Source organism: Eumetopias jubatus, unplaced genomic scaffold (genome assembly GCF_037043125.1).
Source record: "Eumetopias jubatus isolate StellerSeaLion01/CBP00866 unplaced genomic scaffold, mEumJub1_p1.0 scaffold_13, whole genome shotgun sequence".
In the NCBI taxonomy this organism is placed as follows: Eukaryota; Metazoa; Chordata; class Mammalia; order Carnivora; family Otariidae; genus Eumetopias; species Eumetopias jubatus.
In genome coordinates, this window is record NW_028274819.1 from 2,419,362 (window position 1) to 2,443,146 (window position 23,785).

At 61.0% G+C, this 23,785-nt stretch overlaps 1 protein-coding gene across 2 annotated transcripts in view; it reads right to left on the bottom strand.

Moving 5' to 3' along the window:
• Positions 1-3,588: 3,588 nt before the first annotated feature.
• CARS1 (cysteinyl-tRNA synthetase 1) overlaps positions 3,589-23,785 on the bottom strand; it is a 46,312-nt gene continuing 26,115 nt past the window's right edge. For both annotated transcript variants that reach the window (XM_028117863.2, XM_028117862.2), the window contains 13 exons: positions 18,266-18,378; positions 17,682-17,810; positions 17,170-17,299; positions 16,959-17,062; positions 16,440-16,537; positions 16,084-16,273; positions 15,859-15,927; positions 13,477-13,558; positions 7,391-7,471; positions 6,771-6,838; positions 4,913-4,972; positions 4,391-4,474; positions 3,589-3,907 (listed from right to left, as the gene is read on the bottom strand). In XM_028117863.2, the coding sequence (XP_027973664.1) occupies positions 3,758-3,907; positions 4,391-4,474; positions 4,913-4,972; positions 6,771-6,838; positions 7,391-7,471; positions 13,477-13,558; positions 15,859-15,927; positions 16,084-16,273; positions 16,440-16,537; positions 16,959-17,062; positions 17,170-17,299; positions 17,682-17,810; positions 18,266-18,378 (1,358 nt within the window). In that variant the 3' untranslated portion in view covers positions 3,589-3,757. The remainder of the gene's footprint in view (positions 3,908-4,390; positions 4,475-4,912; positions 4,973-6,770; positions 6,839-7,390; positions 7,472-13,476; positions 13,559-15,858; positions 15,928-16,083; positions 16,274-16,439; positions 16,538-16,958; positions 17,063-17,169; positions 17,300-17,681; positions 17,811-18,265; positions 18,379-23,785) is intronic.

The window sequence follows — 23,785 nt, forward strand, 5'->3', positions numbered from 1 at the left end:
CTGCTTGGAGAAAGCAGCCCAGGCGTGGGCACCATGACTGTATTTCGCCCCCCAATACAGCCATAAATGGATTGACTTACATGAAGCGTTAAGTCATAGCAAATGTATTTTCCTGTTAAAGGGAACAAAGGAACGGGCGCCTGGGTGGCTCAACTGGTTGGGCGACTGCCTTCGGCTCACGTCATGATCCCGCAATCCCGGAATTGAGTCCCACATCGGGCTCCCTGCTCGGTGGGGAGTCTGCTTCTCCCTCTGACCCTCTTCCCTCTCGTGCTCTCTGTCTCTCATTCTCTCTCTCGCAAATAAATAAAATCTTTAAAAAAAAAGGGGGTTTCTTGCACGTACTTGTCACAGGTGAATTAATATACTTTCCAAAAAAAATTTCGGGCGCCTGGGTGGCTCAGTTGTTAAGCGACTGCCTTCGACTCAGGTCATGATCCCGGAGTCCCGGGATCGAGTCCCGCATCGGGCTCCCTGCTCGGCAGGGAGTCTGCTTCTCTGACCCTCTTCCCTCTTGTGCTCTCTCTCTCTCTCATTCTCTCTCTCTCTCAAAAAAAAAAAAAAAATCTTTAAAAAAAAAAATTTCCACCCCACCCCATCTTGTTCCAGAAGGTTCTCCTGCAGCCTGTGGGGCACTGAGGACACTGCTCAACAGCCTACCCGAGGGGACCTGCCGGGGGGGGCAGGGGCTGTGACTCTGACGGAGGCCCCTCAATTCACTGCCCCCCCCCCAGGCCCCCTGTCTCTCCCTCCAAGCGGCCAGGGCGTAGGCCAACCTCCCGCTCACCTGTTCCTGAGGCAGCACAGCAGGGCTGGCATCCTTCCTGGAAGACGAGAGGATTTCCTGGTGGCGTGCTTTAAAAGACATCTGGTCATGAAAAGTTTCACGCAGAAAAGCGGAGAGGATGATGTCGGGACAGAGGCCACCGCTCAGGCCGTCTCCAGGCCGGTGTGCTCAAACCCAACAAGGCTCCCGCGTCCTGCATCTCTGCCATTCTGGTCGGCCTCCTCCTCCCGGCACAACCCCCCGGCACCGGGGCCCCTGGATGGCCCAGCAGCCCGGGCGTCCCAGAGCCCGGTTGCTCCCCGGCGGCACCCCTGACTGCGCCTTTGCCCGTGAGCGGGAAGTGAGACGCACCGCCTCGCTCCTCTGGCATCACCCCTGCCCAGATCCGGATCCTGTGCTTGTCCCCCTCTGGGCGATGCTGAGACCCAGGGCTGGGGCAGGAGGGGGGCCCGCAGAGTCTGGCACCATAAGGTGACACGCACATCTCCCCTGGCCCCCATGACCTACGAGCCACCTGCAAGGTGACACCTTGGCACCTGCTGTGACCGGGGAATGTCGGCAGCCGTAGGCCTGTCCTAGATCAGGTGCTGCACTCGGGTTGGCGAACGGGGGCTTTCTGTGCGTAGCATCCCGTCAGTTCTGTTAGCGGGTGCTTTCCGCTGGGGCCGCTGGGGGCCCGAGTCCGGTTCCCATACGCCCTGTGGAGGCAGCCTCAATTCTGCCGTGGAGAAGTAACTAAGTCCGCCCAGTAAGAAGTGGATGCAAACTCCACGTCCAGGGGGGACAGATTATTATTTCTTGGCTTCCTTCGCTTCTGAAAATAAGTATACGTGCCCAGATTTCAATTAATCCTTGCTTTCAAGACTCAAGTTGTCCCCACCTCGGCCGGTGGAAGCTCCCAAGGCGGTTTTATGTTGCAGGAGAGATTCCCAAGATGCTGAGGGCCAGTGGGGTCCCGTGTGCCCTTGTGAAAGGTCCCCCCCACGGTGCCATCGTGCCGGCCAGAGCAGAGCCGCGGCCCGGAGCCCCCCACAAACACAAGCCCCCCACACTCTGTTCCTACAGGTCTAGCACATCAGGAACGTCACCAACGTGGAATCATGCAGTATTTGCACCAGCACGATGCCCTTCTGATTTGTCCCCTTTCTGACATGACCTCCTTGGTCCTTGAGGGCTTCCCTCTGGGGACAGATGGCTTGGGGTGTCCTGGTACTTCTGCTCTAGACCTGGAGCGGGCCCCCCTTCTCCAGGGAGAGGGGTGGCACTGAGCCCCGAGTCTGGCTCTCCGGGGACCCCCAGCAGCCGGGTTTGCCCTCTGTCTCCACAGCCAGGAAGCCCCGACTATTTGAAAGTGGATTTGAAAGTACATGTTGTTGTTTCTAATTCATATTTGGGAGTATTGTGGCTTTCCTTAACTCCTTCGCTTTTACACTTGTATTTTTTCTCTTACGTTAACATCTGGGTTGCTGCTGTCAATAGAGTGTTTGCTTGGTCCCCCAATAGAGTTTCACAACAATGCCAACGACCAAACACTTGAATGAACCCTCACTTCTCTGCACTTTTTTGACCTTAGCGTAAACCCGTGGCAGACGCAGAGCAAAGCAGCAAGTCCCTGCACCAGCAGAGGCCACCATGATGTTGCCAGGCCCTCGCCCTGTTCTGGAACCTCGCCACCGCACCCCGGGGAGCGTGGCGGGCGTCTGGGACGGCCTGCATGCCGGGAGGATGGCAGCAGTCACGCTATGTGACCTCTGAGGTTACATCCCAAAAGGCACCGGACCGACCGAGAGGCACCAGGGAGGGTAGTAAGGCAATGGCTGCTTTCGGCCACTAAGTTTTGGGGTGACCTACCCGGAACGAGTTTGTTTCACTGAGTTTTGGGGCCTTGTCATCTTACTGGTTTAATGTTTGTATGCAAAACGTTTACAAGGCTGAGAGGTCGGGGGTCTCAACACCAGAGCAGGCCCCCTTGTTTCATGAGCACGTGCTCCCCGTGCCTGCAGTACCACCAAGTCGCACAGGCGGCTGTCCCACCGGCTCCGTGAACAACACTGCAGCAAGTGGGGTGTCTCTCGGAGTCTCCTACCAGAGGGGTCATGGGGACAAGGGCTGAGGGTGCCCACAACCAGACGGGGCCCGCTCCCCCCGGGGACAGCGTGGCTCGGCGCTGCCGTCACGGCCCGGTGAGACTCGGACAGCGTGTCCCGACCTGACAGCCCAGCACCAGCACCTCTGTCCTCTGCCGTCACAGGGCTGACCCGGCGCCTGCCTTCTGCAGGGCTCTGCTCGCACCCTCACCAGGCAAGGCAGGGAAGCTCGTCCGAGGCGGGGCGCTCCCCACGCTGGGACCTGGTGACAAACGCCGCCCCGCTGTGTGTGCCGCGACCTCCCCCCCTTATCTCAGCAGGCAGCCGTGCGGACGTGGGTAGGGTAGGGCAGGGCAGGGCAGGGCAGGGCACGCCTGCTGAGCCAGCCCTTGGTCGTCCCTGGGGCGTGGGTGCCGCAGGATCGCTGCGGTGTGTCTACTCCTCAGAACCAGAGGGCCCGACCGCGCAGCCTTTGTGTGCGGTGTCAGCGGGCTTGCCAGTTTGAGCCTGTCTTTTTCCTACTTAAATACCTCCAAAAGCACCCAGACACCAGAGATTAGCCGATAGCAATCTGCACGGGGCAGAAATTTCTCGGCTGGCTGAAGCAGCTCCACTGACCCGAGCACTGAAGCCGTGACCTGCTGAGCCAGCAGCCCCGAGCAGGCCCCACACAGGCGCTGGCCGTGAGCTCGACGGCACACAGGACGCCCAGCCTCGCTGTCTGGAAACATTTATTACTGAAGTCTTGGCGCCGAAGATGGCGTGGGCCTCTGTGAACGGAGTCCTGGTCTCAGGACCCGAGCACCGCTGTAAACAGGATCAGAACACGGGGCACCGTCACTAAGGATGCAGACAGAAAGTCAGGCCACCGATGGCTTCAAGCTCAGTCCCCACTGTTTTGTTGGAAGCTTCCATTTTGCACCATTTGCAAATACTCCTTGTAGAGCTTCTCCTGAGCTTCAAAGAGCTTCTTCAGCTTCTTGGCTTGCCCTTTGCTCAACTCCTTGCCTTCAGTGTCATGTGTGGGCAAACCCTGAGAACATGGAGAGCACAGGGTCAGCAGGGCGCGCCCAACCCCCCTCTTGGAGCCCATGGGCTCAGCCCCGGGACGCGCCTGGGCGGGGACTCACACATGCTCTGCTGTAGCGCGCCCCCATGGCGGTGCCTCTCCCGGCCGCTGAGGAGCGAGCAACCGGCTGGGGGCACCCTCCCACCTGGGGGCGAGGCCACTGACCCCCCCCTTTGGGTCAACGTGACTCAGTTCTGATAGGGCTGGCAAAAAGGAAAGCAGCAAATATGTATCAGAACCAGTAAGGAAGGGTCTGGGGACAGTGCCACGGCCTCCCTGCCACACCTCTGGCCGGCCTGGAGGGAGGCCGCCCTGGACACTTGGGGCGCCTCCCGCAAACTGCACCCCAAACAGAAAAGCTGCTTGTCCAAGGCTGGAGGTCCCCATCACCCCCAATTTAGCATTCTAACAAGGTTCTGAAAAGAAAAAAAAGAGAGAGACTCTTACGTTTTCATCAAACTTGGAGTATTTGTCACTTTCCAACAAGAACATCTCACTGGGTGGGATCTTCATCCTGGCCAGCTTCGCTGCCTGGGACACAGAGCCCTGGTCACCGCAGCCCAGCCGCGCGCGGGGAAGGCCTGACCGCGCGTCGCCCCCAGCCCAGCCCCGGGACTGAGAGGGTGACAGAGGACGGGTGGAGCAGTCAGAGGGGCGACAACTCAACACGGAGCGTCCTGCTTGTCCTCCAGGAACAGTGGCAAGGCCGTCTGAAGCCATCACAGCAGCACGGAGCCCAGGGCTGCCCGGGGCGGCTCCGCACCCGGCCTCTCCCTCTCCAGGGCCTCGGGCCTCCCTGCACTCGGGGTGCCCTGTGGGGCTGTGTGGCGAGGCCGGGAGGGCACTGCAGTTGGCACAGACAGAGCGGGGACCTGGCCGGGCCCCAGGGAGGCACAGAGAGTGGGACACGGGGTCCGAGTGTCCCCTTCCGCCTGGGCAGGCGCAGGCCCCACACAGACAGCTGCTTACCTCTTGCCCCCGTTTTCTCCTGGCGGCCTCCTCCTTCTTCTTCCTCTTCTCGTCTTCAACCTACAGGAGCGGAGGGGGCCCCATGAGCCAGGGAGCCGGCCCCCCATTGCCCTCGCCTGGACACCGACCTAGCCACCCCAGGGGGGGCGGGGAGCCCTCCCCATTAGGACCTGGGGAGACTCTCAGCGGCCCGTGTGGGCGCCGGGCCCCGCTCCAGACATGCGGAAGCAGAGAACGGCACACACGAGGTCTGGGGCCCGGCAGACGCGAAGAAAGGAGCAGTGAGCCGAGCTGGGGCGGGGGGGCTCTGTCGGGTGGGTGAGCAGGGACAGCATCGAGAGGGGCTACAGAACGTGGGGGAGGAGGGCAGGGTCAGCAGGGACCAGGCCGCGCAGCCTGGGCCAGGGAAGGAGCCGGGGTTAACTGTGTGGGTGAAGGGCAGTGGGGGGTTGCCGGAGACAGGCTGGAGGCCAGGAGCCCACCCCCGCCTGCAGTCAGGGCAGGGCTGGGGGGGGGGCACCCTGGCAGCTAGGGGAGGGGAGGGGATGCCCAGCCTCGGTGCTGGGTGGCTCCTGTTGAGGGGAGGTGCAGGGCCCGAGCTGTACCACCGCTGACAGGAAGGAGCCACAGCTTTGGGGAGTGGAGTCACGATACGCTCATGGACATCCTAGGTTTCGGGGCTTCCTGGTCAGCTAAGCTGTCAGGTGCGCGGCGGGGTACAGGTAAGTGTGGGGCCAGAGAATCGTGGGACTCGGTGAGGGCAGGGCAGGGCCGGTGCAGCGGGGAGTGGAGCCAAGTTCCCAGCAAGCAGGGGCCACGGGCTCGGGAAAAGCAACCACTGGGGCAGAGGAGGCTGGCTGGGAGTGGGCAGAGAGGCGGCCTGGTACGGGCTCGGTGGCTGCTTTCTTGGTGAGGACCGTGTTTGTCCCCCCGGGGGAAGGTTCGGGGGGCGGGGGAGGCCGCAGTCCTCATGCCCGTTCAGCACAGCCGGCTGGGACAGGCCCCACTTGGCGGGCAGACAGGAACTACAGGAGGACGCGCGGCAGACCCCGGCCAGAGCAAGAACCACAGGCGGGGCCCCCAGCAGGCAGGGCTGCCCCCCTGCTACCCCCATCAGAGCCCCGTCTGCCTTTATGCCCTGTGCGCACCTTCTCCGGGCAGAGCGACCGGGGTGGGGGGGGGTGGGGCAGCAAGCGGGGCGTTTGCTTCTTCACCCCACCCGGGGTGGTGGGAGGCTCAGCCAGCCCCATGTCACCTCTGTGGCTGGGCCACCTGCTGTGCTGCCCAAGGTGAGGCGAGAGCCTGGCCCCAGGGAAGGGCCACTAAGCCGGGCGAGCAAATGGGGCAGAAACGGGAGGAGCCGATAGGGCCTCCTCAGCTCCCGGGGACGCTCAGCGGTGGCGGGTCTGCCGCAGCTCAGCACCGGCTGTCGGCACCTGCCCAGGCGCTCGTCTCGTGAGCCACGCTCCCGCGCCCACAAGCACCTCCCGCCGGCACTGCTCGTGCGCCCGGCCCCCTGGCACCTGCCCCGCGCTTCCTGGGCAGACGGAGGTGTGACTGGCAGGTCCTCCCATGGGGCAAAGGACACACCACAGGGCAAGCCGTGGCCAAACATGTCAGCTGCACGGTTTACTGAAAGTTCTCCCTTGAACTCCGGGGGTCGCTTTTTAAAAAGAGGATCCTTCCTTAGAAGGCAGACCTTGCTCTGTTACCACCCTGCCCCGTGGCCCACGTCCAGCTAGGGCTCCTTCCGACGCTTCTAGATGCTGGGTCCCCACACGGGAGCTCTGCCAGGGCAAAGCGCACAGCACCAGCCATCTCTCATTCCTATCAACACGCGGCCGCTCCAGCCACTCACCCGTCTCTTCTCCTCTCTCTCCCGCAGCAAGGCCTCTCTGTCCCCAAGCTTGACCACGGTCGGCAGCCCTGAAAAGCCAAGTGGGAGAGGTGGGGCCCAGCCCCCCCGCCCCCGTGGCCCTCGCGCCCCCTTGCTGCTCATGGTGCTTCCACGTTAACTGGAACATGAGGAGGCCTCACCACTCATGACACGGGGGCCAGAGATCATGAAATGGGACATGTCACCTGAGTATTAGAATCTATAATTTACCGTGCAGCCGAAACCCCCACAATGTCAACAGACACTGGGTGAAACTGGCCAGCAGTCCTGCAGGCCATCTGCCAAGGGACAGATCATAAGGAAGGGTGGCCGGTGCCCAGCAGCAATACGCAGTCAGGCCGCATGCCTGTCAGACACGGGAGGTATCCAGAACAACTAGAGCAATAAACTTACAAGGCCACCCCCTTGGGGCCACAGGGGTGCCACTCTGGGACTCCTCATGGTAAAAACCCCTTGACCTCTGACCCCGTCCTGGAATTCTTTCAAAACCAGCTCCCAACCCCAGCATCCCTCCCATGTCCCTGCCCACCACGCCCAAAGTTCCTGATGATGGGCCCCCAGACGTGGCCAGGAGGACCCACCTTCGTGATCTTCAAACCGCACCCCGAGCTCGGGCAGGATGTCATCCCGCAGGGCATCGCTCAGTTGCAGGACCTCAGGGACTGTGGACAAAGACAGTGGTTCAGTCCAACCAGACACACAAGGAGCACCAGGACGTGCCCAGCGTGCACCTTCCCAAGTGCTCTGGAGGGAGCCGTGGCCCAGGCACAAAGGACGTGGCTGCCAGCGAGGGCGACGGTTTGTGCACCGCCTTAGGACCCCGTTCTGAGGCAGGTGCCATCTGAAGATGCACCCACGCAGCTCCTGGGGATTCAGAGCAGGAAGTCAGGGCCGCCCAAAGCCAAGTGGGCAGCTGGTCCAGGAAAATTAGGTTTCTCCTCCCAGAAAAGAGGCTCAGAAACACGCCCCCCCCCCCAAGCTCCCTGGTCAACCGGGAAGGTGTCCAGACCCGACAGCCCTGGCACAGCGATTCAGAAAGGCAGCCATGTTCCACACTCCAGGACCCAGGGACCCAAGGCCACACGTGCTCTGAGGCCACCCAGAAATGCTGCTAAGGCTCCCCGCACTCTTCACGCCCTGGTCAGGCCTGCCTGGCACAGAGAAACGTCCGGCTAGGACGAGTGTGTCGGCGGCTGTCAGGAACCCGCTCCGGTGCTCCATGCTCCCTCAGCCCCTCGCCTCGTGAACTGTGCTCCCGCATCCACATGCACCTCCCGTCCTCCAAACGTCCTTGTGGCGAGGCGGCTAGGCCCAGGAGCCGCTGGGTTCCAAGCACCCACCAGCGAGAGCCAGAACTGGGTCTGGAGGTTGGGGTGAAGCCCACAGCGGCCAGCATCTCTCACCGATGTGCAAGGCCCAGCCAAGGGATCGGGAAGCGCTGGAGGCCAGGGCGGACAGGTGTCCATGCTGTGCTGCAGCGACACGGCATCAAACACTAGCTCCACTGTGGGTACGCGGCTCTCGGCCAGGCCTCGGCACACCTCAGGTGTGGCTGGAATGGGCAGAGGGCCTGGGAAGCCCAGGAGAAGGCGCAGAGCCTGGCCATCCCACGGGCTTTGAAGTGACTTTTCTAAGAAAGATGGTACACGCCAGCACACACAGTGGGCAGAGTGGGCAGGGACGAAAAGAGCACCCGTGTGGCCTTCAGGCCTGAACGGCACGGTCCCTGCAGGGTCAGAAGTACGGGCCCTGTTCCCAGGAGGCTCAGCACCGGGGACCACACAGCAGGGAGAGGCTGTCCGTTTGCCGCCGCTGAGAATGAAGAGCACGTGGGGCCTCACTCAGAAGCTCGGGGGTGAGAAACTGACTTCGGTGAAGGAGACTCAGCTGCAGTCAGAACAGGGCGGGTGGCGGGTAACGCAGCCCCACCTCTCATGTCTGTGCAGTGGGGACATGTGGCCGTCCCTGAGAGCAGCTGCGAGGAGCCATAAGGTGCCACGTGTGGGAGCAGGCTAGCGCAGCTCTGCTCACAGGGTCTGGTGGCACTGAGGATGAGGCATTCTGGGGGCAGCTGTCTTTCAAAGCCAGGTCTCAGACTGGCCTGCCCCCCAGCTCCCAGAAGGCCCCCTGGCCCGCCAAGTCCCCCACAGGCCCAGCCTGTGCTAAACGGGCCCCGGGGGAAGTCAGCGTGGAAGCTGGGCTGCCACAGGGCATGGGGCACAATCCGTCTCAGAAAGCTCTGACGGCGACAAATCCCAGGACGTCAGGGGACAGGAGGCCTGCACCTGGTCTCGTCGTACTGTGGACGCACCGCGACCAGCGTCTGCCACATCCTCAGCCCTCCCTCGGACATCTGCCTGCACTGCCGGCCCACCCCAAGTAGTTCTGCACGCCCTCGCCACAGGGCTGTGAGGGACGCCTACACCAGAAACCCGACGCCAGCCCCCACTCCTGCCCAAGCCACCGACGCAGACCGGGCATGCACACGCCCTGCCCTCCGCTGCGCCTTGTGCGGCCGGGGCCCATGGGGCCACTTGCTGTGGGATAGATGAATGATGAACGGATCTCAGAGGACTTCCACGCCCCCACAAGCACAGCCACCTCCAGGAAGCTTCCCAACACTGCTCAAGGAAAAGCCATCTCTGCCTCTCCAGCCTTCCCAGCATGGCTGATGGGACAACACCCTTTATCCTTGCTCCCTGCCCTCGCCCTGCCGATAGCCCCTGTGGAGGGCTGACCCTGGGGCAGGAGCTGGGGCAAGCCAACCAGAACTGGAAGGAAAGGAAGCCAGGGGCCGCCATCACCACCATCAGCTGACCGTCGGCTCCCTGCCTGGTGGTAGGAACTCCAGGCCCATGCTGTCCTCTGGGTGTGGGCTCCGCAGAGCCGAGGACGATGGCCACCACCATCACGGTGACACCTGCTCTGTCCACACAGCTCAGAATCCGCCGCCCCCCCCGACACACAAACACACCAACCTTCCAAACCTTTTGATTACTTTGGGGGCTCGCCTTCTCCTCCCCTGCCTTCCGAGTCACGTACTGACCAGGCCCAGCGTGCACAATGAAGAGCTCCCACAAGCCAGTGACAGGATGAATGACCCCACGAGACACGGGCACAGGGCCTGAAGGGACAGCTCTCCGGAGGAGAGGCACACGTGGCCACGAGGTGCAGGGAACGGGGCTCCACACCACACACCACCAGGGAAGCCTGCAGCAGAGCCCCATGGAGATGCCCCACAGACTGCCAGGAGTGACAACCGTCTTTGTACAGCCAGGAAATGACAAGCGTTGGCGAGGGCGTGGAGACAGCGTGGGACACGGGGTTCTTCCAAGAGTCACACATGCAACAGCCCCATGACCCCCATGGGGCCCCTCCTAGGGACAGCCCGCTCCGCCACCTGCAATGCCGCCAGCAGCAACACTAGGCTTCGGGGAGTGTCCGCCCCGGGCAGGTCCAGGTCCGCAGCTCCGGCTGTGCAGCCGGGGGCTAGGGGAGAAGCCTGGACGGAGCAGGGCCGTCACATGGAGAAGCAGCGCCGGGGGAGGTGGGGCTGTGCCCTGGGACAGCAGAGGCCACCCCGAGAAGCAGGGCACACGCAGGACAACTGCTCCCGAGGGTGAGACCACAAAGGCACGGCCACAACCGTGGGCACGCTCTTCCAAGGAGGGAAGCAGTTTCCCAGCTGCTAAGTGCCCAGAAGAGGAAGACGGGCTTCCCCGGGTGTGGTCGCTGGGGCGCCCCTGGCCACGTGGGCCAGCCACAAGCACCTCGCACTCCTGTTGACTCCAGGAGGCTCAGATTGTAGCAGGTTCTAGAAAAAGACGCTTTCCATTGTGATCACTGCTAACGAGCAACAGCTCAGAAGCACTTTGTGCGAACACACCGAGTAGAGACACCCCGTCAGCACTTCCCTCGCAGGCCGAGATGGCCCGGCCCAGGCCCGTCCCTGCCTGGCATGGGGCTCACAGAGTCCACAGAGCTCAGGCACCCAGAGGCATGTGGGCATGGGGAGGGAGCGGATCTGCCAGGGCTGGCTACAACCATTGGGGCCAGAGACAAGAGCGGAGAACAGACTGGGCACTGAACAGGGAGACCTGTCAGGCCACTGAGGGGAGACTCAGGAGAGGACACAAAAGGCCACAGAACCTGCCCACGGACAAACGAATGAGCAAAATGTCGTCTATGCACACAGTGGTAGATGACCCAGCCTTAAAGAGGAAGGAAGTTCTGACACCTGCCACAGTGGGGGTGGACCTAAAGGACACCGACCACACCGACTGAAGTAAGCAAGTCACGAAATGACAAATACTGCAGGGTTCTCCGTGTACGAGGCCCTCGGGGGCTCAGATTCACACAGAGAATGGACGGTGGGCGCTGGGGCCAGGGGAGGGGTGGGGCTCGGTGACTTCTGGGGACAGAGAGTGGACGGTGGACACTGGGGAGAGTGGTAGGGGTCACTGTTTCATGGGGACAGAGTCTCCATTGGGGAAGATGCAAAGTTCTGAGGACGGATGGTGGGGCTGGCTGCACAATGGCGGGAACGTGCTTAGGGCCCCTGAGCTGTGGGCTTGCTCACGACTGATTAGGTGATACATTTTATACATTACGTGGGTTTTACTAAAAATGAAACAACATGAAAGGAGAGGGGTATTCTGACCACACCCGTGGCCTCCCTCCTCTTCTAACTTCTTCCCAAATTCCCAAGCCTCTCTTAGTCAGACGCCCCCAGCCCCCCCCCAGCGCATGTCCTCCCTGGGCAGGGCTGAGTTCTGGCCAACACAGCTGTGGGCATTGGGGAAACGGTGTCTTACTCACCTGTTAGGCGAGCACCAGGCACCTGGGAAACTTGGCTGAAGGCATGACCTCAAGGCCTACCCTAAGCTTCTCACTCTGTCATTCTGTCTCCGTGGCCAGCCCAGGGTAACAGGACAGCCAGGTGCTCAACAAAGACTCAGTACCTGCTGTTGCTGCTGGTAGGTGGGGAGCTGTCTTCAGCCCAGAAGGCTTTTCTTGTCTATGGAGCCCGAAGTGCACAGGCCCCAGGTCTCTGGCTCCCAGAAGGCGCCCTATCTGCAGGGCCCCAGGTCCGTGGGTCCTGGGCCACGGGCTCAGGCAGGATGACCTCACTCCACCTGGGCCTCAGGGCAGGAGAGCACTGCAGGTAGACAAGGCGCATACAGCGTAGACACAACTACCATCATCCCGACTCAGCAATTTGGCCTCTTTGTCTGTTTGCCTGAGCAACAAACAAAACAAAGCGAAAAGAGAAAGCAAGCCAAGGAGAGGTAAAACCAAACTCCTCCCCAGGCCAGTCGACAGGAGGTACTCTCAGGGCCTGCGCAAGCCCCTGGCCCGGTCTGCGTGCTGTGCACGGCCTCCGATGGCTCTCGGTCACCAGCACCTGCCAGGAAGGATGCTGCGCTGCAGGGGGACAGCCGGAAAGAGGTGCCCTGGCTGCCCCCCGAGGCTGAGATGCCAGTGCTGTCAACGTGGCTGGACGAGGCAGCATGGCTCCGGCAGAGTCCATCAGGCTTTCTCCAGTGCTTTAAAACAGTGAGGGCGCCAGGTACTAGAGAGAGGGTGTTTAGTCAGTGGGTCCAAACGCCCGGCCTAAAGCCCCCTGCTCCCCACAACAGCACTGTCAGATCCAGGCTCCTCCTGGGGCGCCCATGGCCTTGGGGTCTCCTGCCCTCTTGCTCTGCCCTCCCTGGAACAGGCCCAGGCCTGCTCTTTCATCTCCAAGGTGCGGCTCCCTCCAGCAGCTCCCTGAGCACCCCATCGGGCCCTCTGCCCGCTCCATCCTCACGGCACCCCACCTGGGCCCACTCTGCAGGGATGGCGGCCAGGGGAGCTCCAGGTGTAACTACCTGTCAGAGGGGCCTGGGGAAGGAGCACGGCACCGCAGGTGACAGGTGGCATTTGCAGTGAGCGACTCCCACATGACCCTCCCCGGCAAGGCTCCAACTCTCTATGAAATGCTGAGCACTGAATGGGGCAGCGTGCACGTGGGCGGAGCGCAGCAGAGCAGACCCGGCCCCGCCTGGGTTCAGCACGCCCGTCGGCCACCCCGACAGCGCAGGGTGAAACGCACGCTCCGGCTCACAGCCGATCCAAATGGGTCTGCAATGACGCAGCACTCTCCTAGTCTCCAAGGACACACGACAGTGACCGACCTCGGGAATGTCGGCGATGGGCAGCTGGCCGCATGCCATGAGGCGGCCCCGGGGGAGGCCCCTCGAGTGCAAGGCAGCTGGCCCCCACCACGCCCGAGCAGAATGACAGTTGGGGCGGCACCGGGACTCCCCCGGCTCCCCATTATCACTTCTGGAAGCAAGGACGGGCACTGGCGAGCCCCCGGCCTGCAGATGCCCCAAAAGTAGAAGTGAGCCCCGCGCAGACAGGGCTGAGGGCAGGGCACTCAGGGCCTCGTTCTGCCTTTCCACTCAAATAATGCAGGCGAAGAAACCCCGCCTCTCACACACGTCCTCGGCCCCCACCCGGCTGTCCTGCCCTGAGGGGGACACCAGTGTCGAGAGACGTGGTGGCTGTCACGACGTGGGGGGGGCGGCCCTGCAGATGTCGTGCCCCAGGCCAGGCGCTGCTAACACCCGACGGCGCCCAGGGCGGCCCCACACAGACAAACCCCAGCAAGGAAGAGCCTCACCTTTTTGCTCTCGGGCAATTTTTCGCACGCCTTCTCTGAACTCAGACAACACCTGCAGGTAGGGCATGACCGTGGACTCCAGCTGCGGAAAGAACAGGTTCACTCAGAGTCAAGCTTGGCCTCTATTTATGGATAGGGCTTGGCGCGCGTGGAAGGCTGGAAGGGGCAGGGATGCCGCTGTCGCAGAGGTGGGACACACACCCCCCCACCAAACACTTGGTCTACACCGGGTATGCGGGTCCCCGCATGGACGACGCGGACCACAGACAGGAGGACAGCTTCCCTCCTGGCCCAGCCCGACAAGTTCTGCAAGCCACTCTGTTCAACTGCTCACAGGAGTGGTTCTGCCTCCGGTCAGACACGCTATTCAAAAAAAACCCTGTCTTTACAGATAAACGGTTCAACGTGGGTGTCTGTCGGGTAGGCTGTTCTGGGAGGCTGACGCTGTCCCTCCTGGGCTGGGAGTGGAGGCCAGCACCATGGAGCCGGGCTGTGCCTGCGTCCGACCTGTGGCCACACACACGCTTGTACAAGAGGAACCAGAGTCTCCAAGAACTGTCTCTCTCTCTCTCTCTCTCTCTCTCACACACACACACACACACACACACACACACACACACACACACACACACACACACACACACGTTCGCATCTACGCCACAGTTAACTACCTGCAGTAACCCAGGAGCGGTGCTGGCACGGAAAGCCTGATAGAAACGAAAACCAAAGACAGCAGAATCCAAACTGGAGAAACAATGATTTTATAAAATCTTTTCCTTTACATCTTTCCTCTTTTTCCAGTAGGCTTTTAAGCAAAATCTCTCCCTGCCTCTTAATTAAGTCCTTCGGTGGCTCACTCACCGAAGTAATAATCACTACCCACAGAAGCCAGCTAGGCTGACAAGCCCCCAGCCTGACCTGGCCTCCCATGTCCCAGTCCTGCACCCAGCTGGGGCGCCGTGCTCATGCAGGGGGACCGGCATCAGGGTTTTTGCTCTTTATCTCCACCAGGCACGGAGACCGCCATGGTGAGCCTTGGCGCAGGGGGACGGAGGCCTCAGCCAGCAGGGTCTGTGCGGAGGAGGGGTGCCCTGGTGGCCTTGTGGACCCCACTCGCGTGCACTGCACACCACTCAGTATGGGCCTCATCAAGACTATCTGCCCCGCTCCTAAAACAATTCAGATTTGGAAGCTGACACAGAAACTTCAAAAGCTGTGAAGCCCACGAAGGGGTCCCGCCCTTTGGCCTGGCAGGGCTGCCTGCCCTGTCACCTCACGGCTGCTTGTTCCCACACACAGCCTTCAAAGGGCCCACTGAGGTCACGCGCAAAGCCCCCACACAACCAGCACATTAAAAGCACTGTTTTTAAGCTCGAGAGCAGACTGTCTCTAGTGCAGGAAGTGTTTTCTCTCTTTCTCTTTTTCTAAGAAACTCAGTGTGTAGCATCATGTATACAAGACGAGAGCAGTTGTGTGGGTTTCCTTTCTGAGAAGCACCGAGGGAGGTTAAAGCCTTTAGACCAACCAGCTTTAGGGCGAGTGGAGCCCGGAGGATGTGGGCCCAGAGCTCGGCAGGCCTTCTTCCTGACACAACCTGGTTTCTTTTCGGAAGCCAGTTCTTGGGGAGACAGCTGTACGCTCCTCCTGCAGAAGAAGGGTCTTCACACTAGCAACCATCCAGAAACAGAATTCTAAAAGGGTTTGGCCTTTTTACTTTGTCCTTGCTTCCTGTTTTCCTTTAAATAAGTTAGATCTAAATACCCACACACACATTCTCATCAAATCATTAAAGATCAGGCCTGAAAAGTGTCTGAGATGAGCCTGAACAAGCATGTGCCATGAGGGAGGGTCATCATGCAGCGGAAACCGCCAGTACCGGGGTGACGCTGGCCACTGCTGGGGAACTTTCTCCCGACCAGACGCACCGCCCGGTGTGCTATCTGAATGCACGCGTGCAAGAATGTCAGCGCACAGGAATCCATTACCATGCGGCTATAGCTCAAGCAAAGTTGGTCCCGTTGAGCCTGCTATCCGGGACTGAGCTCACGGCCGGCACATGGCAGTACAAGCACCCCCAAGAGTGGGTCAGGGAGCAAGGTTGAGCTCGCGCACGCGGGGGGGGGGGGGGGGGGGGCAGCTGACTGTGTTCAATCCCCAGCCGGGTCCAGGTGAGCCCCAGGGCTCGGTCTGGAAGGTCCAGGGCCGGTGGGACCTAACATGGGCCTCCAAATGTCCACAGGGCTGGCCCAGGAGGGGAGCGAGGAAGGGAAGGGAGCAGGTGTGGAAGGCAGGAGAGTGTTCCTCGACACGGGCACCATTTCCCGGGGAGGGGGTGCGACCCCCAGGGAGGGACTTCTCTGTGCCCAGGGGTGCTCTACTCACATCGAGGCTGGTTCCGGGTCCTCTCACTGGGAATCCCAGGGAGCTTTCCTCCTCGATGGCCCCGAAGATCTACAAAGAGAAACAGACGTGCAGGATGAGTGTGTCAAGAGGTCCTGAGAAGGGGCCCACGGTGACCGGACCTCCGCGGTCACGGCCAAGGCCCACTGCCTGCGTGCACGCGGCATGGCGAGTGCCTCAGGTGCCTGCAGTTCAAGGGCTGCCTACCTTCAGCATGTGGGTGAGGTACAGAGCGATGCTTTCCAGCAGAGCCCGGTTGGGGGTCCTCCTGGCGGCCTTCCGGGCCGCCATGTACAGGTTGCACTGGCTGACCAGAGCCCTCATTTCTTCCAAGACCGTGCGTGTGTCGACGTTGTCACACAGGGCCTCGTGCACCGCTGCCTTCTTGTCATAAAAGCTAAGCAAGAGGAACGGGAGAGTCAGCCAGTAACACAGCACACGTGCACCTGAGCGGTCCAGCAGCCGGAACACGGTCCACGCGGACGCAGCACGCTCGCGGGTGGGTCTGCCACAGGGCAGCACAGAACACGGGCGTGCTCGCAGACCCCAGAGAAGTCTCCTACCTCTTGTTCAGTTCTGATTCTTCATCTTCCCACTTTTCAAACCGACCGGTTATATCAACGGGAGCTCGAAGGATGTCTTTCACATTTAGGAAAAACTCCTGAGGTCAGAAAATTTGGATTAATCTCATTTAGAAGACTTTTCCACCCGAGCAGTATCCGGGAGAGAGCTATCACGGTGAAGCGCGTCTCCTTCACGTATAATCTGGAAAATCACAGCGCTGACACGGCACCGGCGGCCACAGGGAGCGGAAGGTTCTCCTTCAAGAGGAGACCGGGTTCCAGGCTTAGCCTGGGATACCGGTGCAGCCGACAGGTGTGTGGGAAACGTGCCCCACGGACACCAGAGGAACGTGGGCACCTGACTCTAGCAGGTCAGCATGGGTTTCAGGAAAGGGGCGCGGGACCAACTGCCCCCCCCCGAGAGTACAGCTGCCGGCACCGGCCTCCCGTTCCCCATCAGCAGACACGGGAGCGGGAACGACCCCGGCGCAGCAGAGTGGAAGAGGAGGGGGCACTTACGTTCATGAACTTCTCATACTGCAGTGCCGACTCCATGGTGTTGCTCGAGTAATCCAGCGTGTCCTTCCAGGAGTGCATGAGGAAGGCCAGCCGCAGCTGCCGTGCTGGGACAGGGGACAGCACTGCGGTCGGTCCCCTCAGCCCCCCGAGCAGCCACCGCCACCATGCCTCCACAAAAAGGGGCGCTTGGGTCCTGGGCGGTCAGGCTTACCGGAGTGCTTCTTCAAGGCATCTTTAATGGTGATGAAGTTTTTGAGTGACTTGGACATCTTGCAGCCAGCGATGGTCAGGTGGCCCGTGTGCAGGAAGTAGTGCACCCAGCAGTCATTCTCGAAGTAGGCCTGCTCGGGACGGGGTGGAGAGGGCGAGCTTGGGGCGCCATGAGGCACCTCTGCAGGTACTTTGTTCACGCAGTGACGCAGAAGAGGGGGCAGCTCTGTGAGCGGGGGCCACTGGGGCTCAGAGGGATGGCCCTGGACCAGTGAGCCAAGAGGCAACAGCCGGTTCCAATCCAGGCCTGTCTGTTGCCAACACTCAGGCTGTTTGTGCAGGAAATCAAACCGAACAATGAGGGTTCAAATCCCACCAGCCAGACCCTGATGTGGGCATCAGGCCATGCTCAGCACCTCGCTGGCAGCGCCCCTGGCTGCTTCTACCACCATGGGGCGGGGCGGGGCCTCGAGCCCCCCCTCAGTGGACACAGCGACCCCAGCCTCCACCTACCTCCGACTGGGCCAGCTCGTTGTCATGGTGGGGGAACCGGAGGTCAAAGCCCCCCCCGTGAATGTCCATCGAGGCTCCCAGGAGAGTGCCTGCCATGGCAGAGCATTCGATGTGCCATCCCGGACGCCCCTAAAGATCCAAACGGGACCGCGTGACCAACCAGCCTACCCTCGGTCCAGGCCTTCAAGTGTCCCGTGTTCATGACCCTCAAAACCTCTGAGCCTTATTCAAGGTCCCAGCAAGCACTGCAGGCCGAGGCGGGCTGAGGCTCACGTTACTCCCAGAACTGCCCAGCCCGGACCAGAGGCAGGTGCCAACACCCCCTCCCCCAGCCCTGGGCCATAGGGACCATTGTCACAGGGAACATCAGAGGGTGGACTGGCCTCCAGCAGCAAGCACCACTCAGAGTCTAAGGCTGTGAGGACACAGGGGCCTTGTAGTCCACCCACCCGCACCCCAGCGGCACAGGGGCAGAGTCCCGGAAGGGAAGTCACGTGTCCACAGGCCCACGAGGGTCTGCGGCATCCGGATCCCCAGAACAGGGTGCGCCTCCCACTGCAGCCCGCGCCTTCCTGGGAGCACACCTTTCCCCATGGGCACGGCCAGGACGGCTCGCCTGGCTTGGAGGCTTTCCACAGGGCAAAGTCGTTGGGGGACCGCTTCTCGCTCAGGCGGTCTGCCGAGATGCTCAGGTCACCTGCGGACACGAGGAAGCGGGTCACCCAATGCTGCCTGGTGGACAGAACCATGTCACTGCAAGGCCGCTTCTGGGGGCTACTGGCCAACGCTTCGAATTTCCACTTATTTCCTCAGTCAGCACGCGGCTTCACTACGACCAGATGTTAGCGCTGCCCCAGCGCATCCATGTATGAAACCGCATATAAGCTCCGATTCCCGGGGGACCTGAACCACACCTGCCGGCTCCCCAGATATCTCTCTCCCCGCCCACACCCCACAGCTGCGGCCCGGGTCTAGGGTAAGCCACGGCTCTCGGGTCTGAGGGGTGAGGCCATGGTATTTGGTGGCAGCTCTTGCAGGTGGGGCCTCGTGCCAACGGTCTGCACAGCTCCCAGTGTCTGAGGACCAGTGGATCCTGCTGGATGGGGCCCCTTGGCCCAGAGGTGGCAAATCAGGTCAAGTTCGCTTCCCGGATGAGGCCCCCCGGGAAGGCAGACACGGCCTATGTCAGGCGGGAGCGACAGGAAAGGTGTGCACAATCACCGATCACCATAGGAGACTCTCTGGACCACACGCAGGACCCGTGGAGCGCCTTAGTGGCCACGAAAACAAATACCAGCAGTCAGTCTCCTTCAGGCGGTGACCCGGTGAGTGGGAGCAGCACCAGGGCCTTCAGCGCGGTCCCCGGTGCATGGCCTCAATGCTGCCTTTCCCTGGGTGCTGTCGCCCCCTCGTGGAAACTCCAGAACGGTAACGACAGACCCGGCCTAGTGTCCAGGGTTGCCAACGCGGCCTGACCTCAATGACCACCACCTTTCAAGTGCGGAGTCAGGCAACCGCGAAGCCGCCCTGACAGCAGTTGGGAGGGAGAGTGCGCTGAGCATCTTTTTACAACGGACCCGATGGCTACAACACGGGTGCTCCGAGTAGAATATGAGGAAAATACAAGAAGGAACCAGGAAAGAAATGCCATGATCATAAACGAAGGGATGCTTGCTGCTGGCCCTTTGGTGTACTAACCAGACAGACCCAAGCAACAGAACAAACTCTACCCTCACCCGCGGGGACCTCTCAGCAAGCAGGTCACCGCATCACACCAATGACACAGATGGTTTGATATGGTGCCATGACATTCTTTTAGCCCCCCTACATGTGGCAGATGACGTATATTTAAGCTTTTAATTTCCATTATTACTCATGAATATATTCTGATTTTTAAAATTTTGTTTTGAGAAATTCTGTGACAGAGCAAAGAGGACCCTCTTCCACGCACGGCCCGTGCCCCACGCTTCGGCAACCGTCCCTTCGGTAGTACCTGCTCTCTGCTCTAGTCTCTAAGACGAGTGAGTCACACAATCCCTTCTGCTCCCCTGGTGTCACTTCTCGTCTCCCGTCCCAGACGCGACCCCCGTGGCCCCACACACATCAGGAGCCGTCTCTACTAGAGCGCCCGCGTGCCAGCGTTCCCGCAGTGGGGAGCTGGCGCTGGGGGTCACAATGTGCTGGAAGCGGGCCTGTCCCCAGAGGAGAGCATGTCCCTCTTCGTCCCTCTGTACTTGCTGTTGGATTCTACTACTCTCGTCCCTGGAACGCAATGCGATTCTAAAGTCAGTCTGGAAGAAGAAAGGTCCAAGAACAAGCGATATTTAAGAACTCCGGGGGGGACCCAGCTGGCTTAGTCAGAAGAGTGAGACTCTCAATCTCGGGGTCACGAGTTCGAGCTCCACGTCGGATACAGAGATTACTTAAACAAAAAACGACAAGAACGAGAACCCAGCTGCGGCCAGATGGCAAGGTGTGCCGTACAGCCGCACGTGCGCTCCCATCTCTGGAGCTCTCCTTCCCCCCTACTGGAGGCGGGCTCCCCGTGGCCTCGCCACCCAAGGCCCCACGTCCGAGCTCCCTGCGCTGCACAGCCCCACTCTCCCTGCACCGTCTCCAGTCACGTGCAGTTTTGTCCAGACATATCTGCGAGTCGTCGGTGTTCATTCATCAGTCTTGCACACGTTTTCCCTTTTCATTCGTCTTTGTGAAGAACCAGAGACTGACTTCTTACGTTATTTCTGTTCCATTCTCTCTTCAATCTTTATCTCCTGCTCTCTCCACTGCTCCTTCAGGAGCTTTCGGGCAGCTCACCCCACCCATCTTCCATCTTTGTTCTCTAACTACTAATTCAAACTACAGGCTGCCCTAAGCTGCAGGTTGTGCCGTGGTGTCACTCAGGACTGTGACGGGCACTGGGTCTGTCCCCCGTCCATGTCCCTTTAGTGCCGGTTGCTGGCTCAGTGTGTCATGGGCAGACGACACAGGCTGCGTAACAAGCGACCGCTGGGGAACCACAGAGACTTCCTCCATGGCCGGTGTGGGTCCTGCGTGAGCATGAGGGAGGGGCCCTGCCTGAATTCGTGCTGTTGAGTCCCAATCTGCTACACAAAGCCCCACTCCCCGTACCCCAATCCTTGCGGGTCTTGTGACCCTCAGCCTGCCTGAGCCACTGCATGTGGACCATGCGCGGTTCCTCCCCTCACAGACGTGGGCCGCCGGCCACACAGCCCCCAAGTGCCCTTGAGGAGACGCCTCCTTTACTCTGACAAACGCCTTTAGCCTTCGATGGCCCAGGGTCTGGTACTAATACTACCGAACCACCTTAGTCTCTCGTTTCTCCACGTTTCCATGTCGTCTTGTGTGAGGTTCCGATGTCTCTTCACAACAGGGCCCCAGAGGTGGAAGTACTTGATCCAAAAGTATTAACACTTTTATGGCCAAACTGCCTTCCAGAAACACTGGAGGGTAGACAGCATGTGCCCCAGCCATGGGAGAGCCATCCCTGCACCACGGGACTGCAGCTTCTGTGGTCTGTCCCAGAGTCCCCGAGAGTGTAAGGGTGGAGAACACCATGAAAGACAAACCTGATTTGGCCTGGTCCTGGGAATGCCTCATGTCTACGCTGAATATGGGGGACCCTTCTTGAAGAATGCCGGGCAGGGGGCTGGAGGGGCTGAACCCCCACAACCAAAACCACGAACAGTCCCCCCTGGCCCGAGCCCCACCAACGGCAGGAACAGCACGCAGACACACTGTCCACGTGTCACGTATCACATACTTGTAACCAGAACGTGAGCTACAGAAGAGGTCACGGAAAACCAGAGGAACCTGTGTGCAGTGCTGAGCTACGCTCATCGAGAACGATCTGCACGCAGTTCAACTCTGTGTTGCTCAAGGGTCACTGTGAACACAGGGGCTGCTACGCACGCACTACGCATGCGCATCACTTGCTGAGACGAGAGAATGAGAGAACAGCTATGAGGTGCTGCCACTGATGGCGTGACCCCACCCGCTCACACCCAGAACCGGGAGGTTCACACAGGACCCCACGGTGTGACACGCCCCCGCTCACACCCAGAACCGGGACGTTCACACAGGACCCCACGGTGTGACACGCCCCCGCTCACACCCAGAACCGGGACGTTCACACAGGACCTGACGGTGTGACACCTCCCCCGCTCACACCCAGAACCGGGACGTTCACACAGGACCTCACGGTGTGACACGCCCTGCTCACACCCAGAACCGGGACGTTCACACAGGACCTCACGGTGTGACACGCCCCCGCTCACACCCAGAACCGGGACGTTCACACAGGACCTCACGGTGTGACACCTCCCCCGCTCACACCCAGAACCGGGACGTTCACACAGGACCTCACGGTGTGACACCTCCCCCGCTCACACCCAGAACCGGGAGGTTCACACAGGACCCCACGGTGTGACACGCCCCCGCTCACACCCAGAACCGGGACGTTCACACAGGACCCCACGGTGTGACACGCCCCCGCTCACACCCAGAACCGGGACGTTCACACAGGACCTGACGGTGTGACACCTCCCCCGCTCACACCCAGAACCGGGACGTTCACACAGGACCCCACGGTGTGACACGCCCCCGCTCACACCCAGAACCGGGACGTTCACACAGGACCTGACGGTGTGACACCTCCCCCGCTCACACCCAGAACCGGGACATTCACACAGGACCTCACGGTGTGACACGCCCCCGCTCACACCCAGAACCGGGACGTTCACACAGGACCTCACGGTGTGACACGCCCCCGCTCACACCCAGAACTGGGACGTTCACACAGGACCTCACGGTGTGACACGCCCCGCTCACACCCAGAACCGGGACATTCACACAGGACCTCACGGTGTGACACGCCCCCGCTCACACCCAGAACTGGGACGTTCACACAGGACCTCACGGTGTGACACGCCCCGCTCACACCCAGAACTGGGACGGTCACACAGGACCCCACGGTGTGACACGCCCCCGCTCACACCCAGAACCGGGACGTTCACACAGGACCTGACGGTGTGACACCTCCCCCGCTCACACCCAGAACCGGGACGTTCACACAGGACCTGACGGTGTGACACCTCCCCCGCTCACACCCAGAACCGGGACGTTCACACAGGACCTCACGGTGTGACACGCCCTGCTCACACCCAGAACCGGGACGTTCACACAGGACCCCACGGTGTGACACGCCCCCGCTCACACCCAGAACCGGGACGTTCACACAGGACCTGACGGTGTGACACCTCCCCCGCTCACACCCAGAACCGGGACGTTCACACAGGACCCCACGGTGTGACACGCCCCCGCTCACACCCAGAACCGGGACGTTCACACAGGACCTGACGGTGTGACACCTCCCCCGCTCACACCCAGAACCGGGACATTCACACAGGACCTCACGGTGTGACACGCCCCCGCTCACACCCAGAACCGGGACGTTCACACAGGACCTCACGGTGTGACACGCCCCGCTCACACCCAGAACTGGGACGGTCACACAGGACCCCACGGTGTGACACGCCCCCGCTCACACCCAGAACCGGGACGTTCACACAGGACCTGACGGTGTGACACCTCCCCCGCTCACACCCAGAACCGGGACGTTCACACAGGACCTGACGGTGTGACACCTCCCCCGCTCACACCCAGAACCGGGACGTTCACACAGGACCTCACGGTGTGACACGCCCTGCTCACACCCAGAACCGGGACGTTCACACAGGACCTCACGGTGTGACACGCCCCGCTCACACCCAGAACCGGGACGTTCACACAGGACCTGACGGTGTGACACCTCCCCCGCTCACACCCAGAACCGGGACGTTCACACAGGACCCCACGGTGTGACACGCCCCGCTCACACCCAGAACCGGGACGTTCACACAGGACCTGACGGTGTGACACCTCCCCCGCTCACACCCAGAACCGGGACGTTCACACAGGACCTCACGGTGTGACACGCCCCCGCTCACACCCAGAACTGGGACGGTCACACAATTCCCACCTGGCTCGTCCCAGGGCACCTTTCAAAATAACCACACAGAGTTGAGCCCATGGCAGGCAGCGACCGC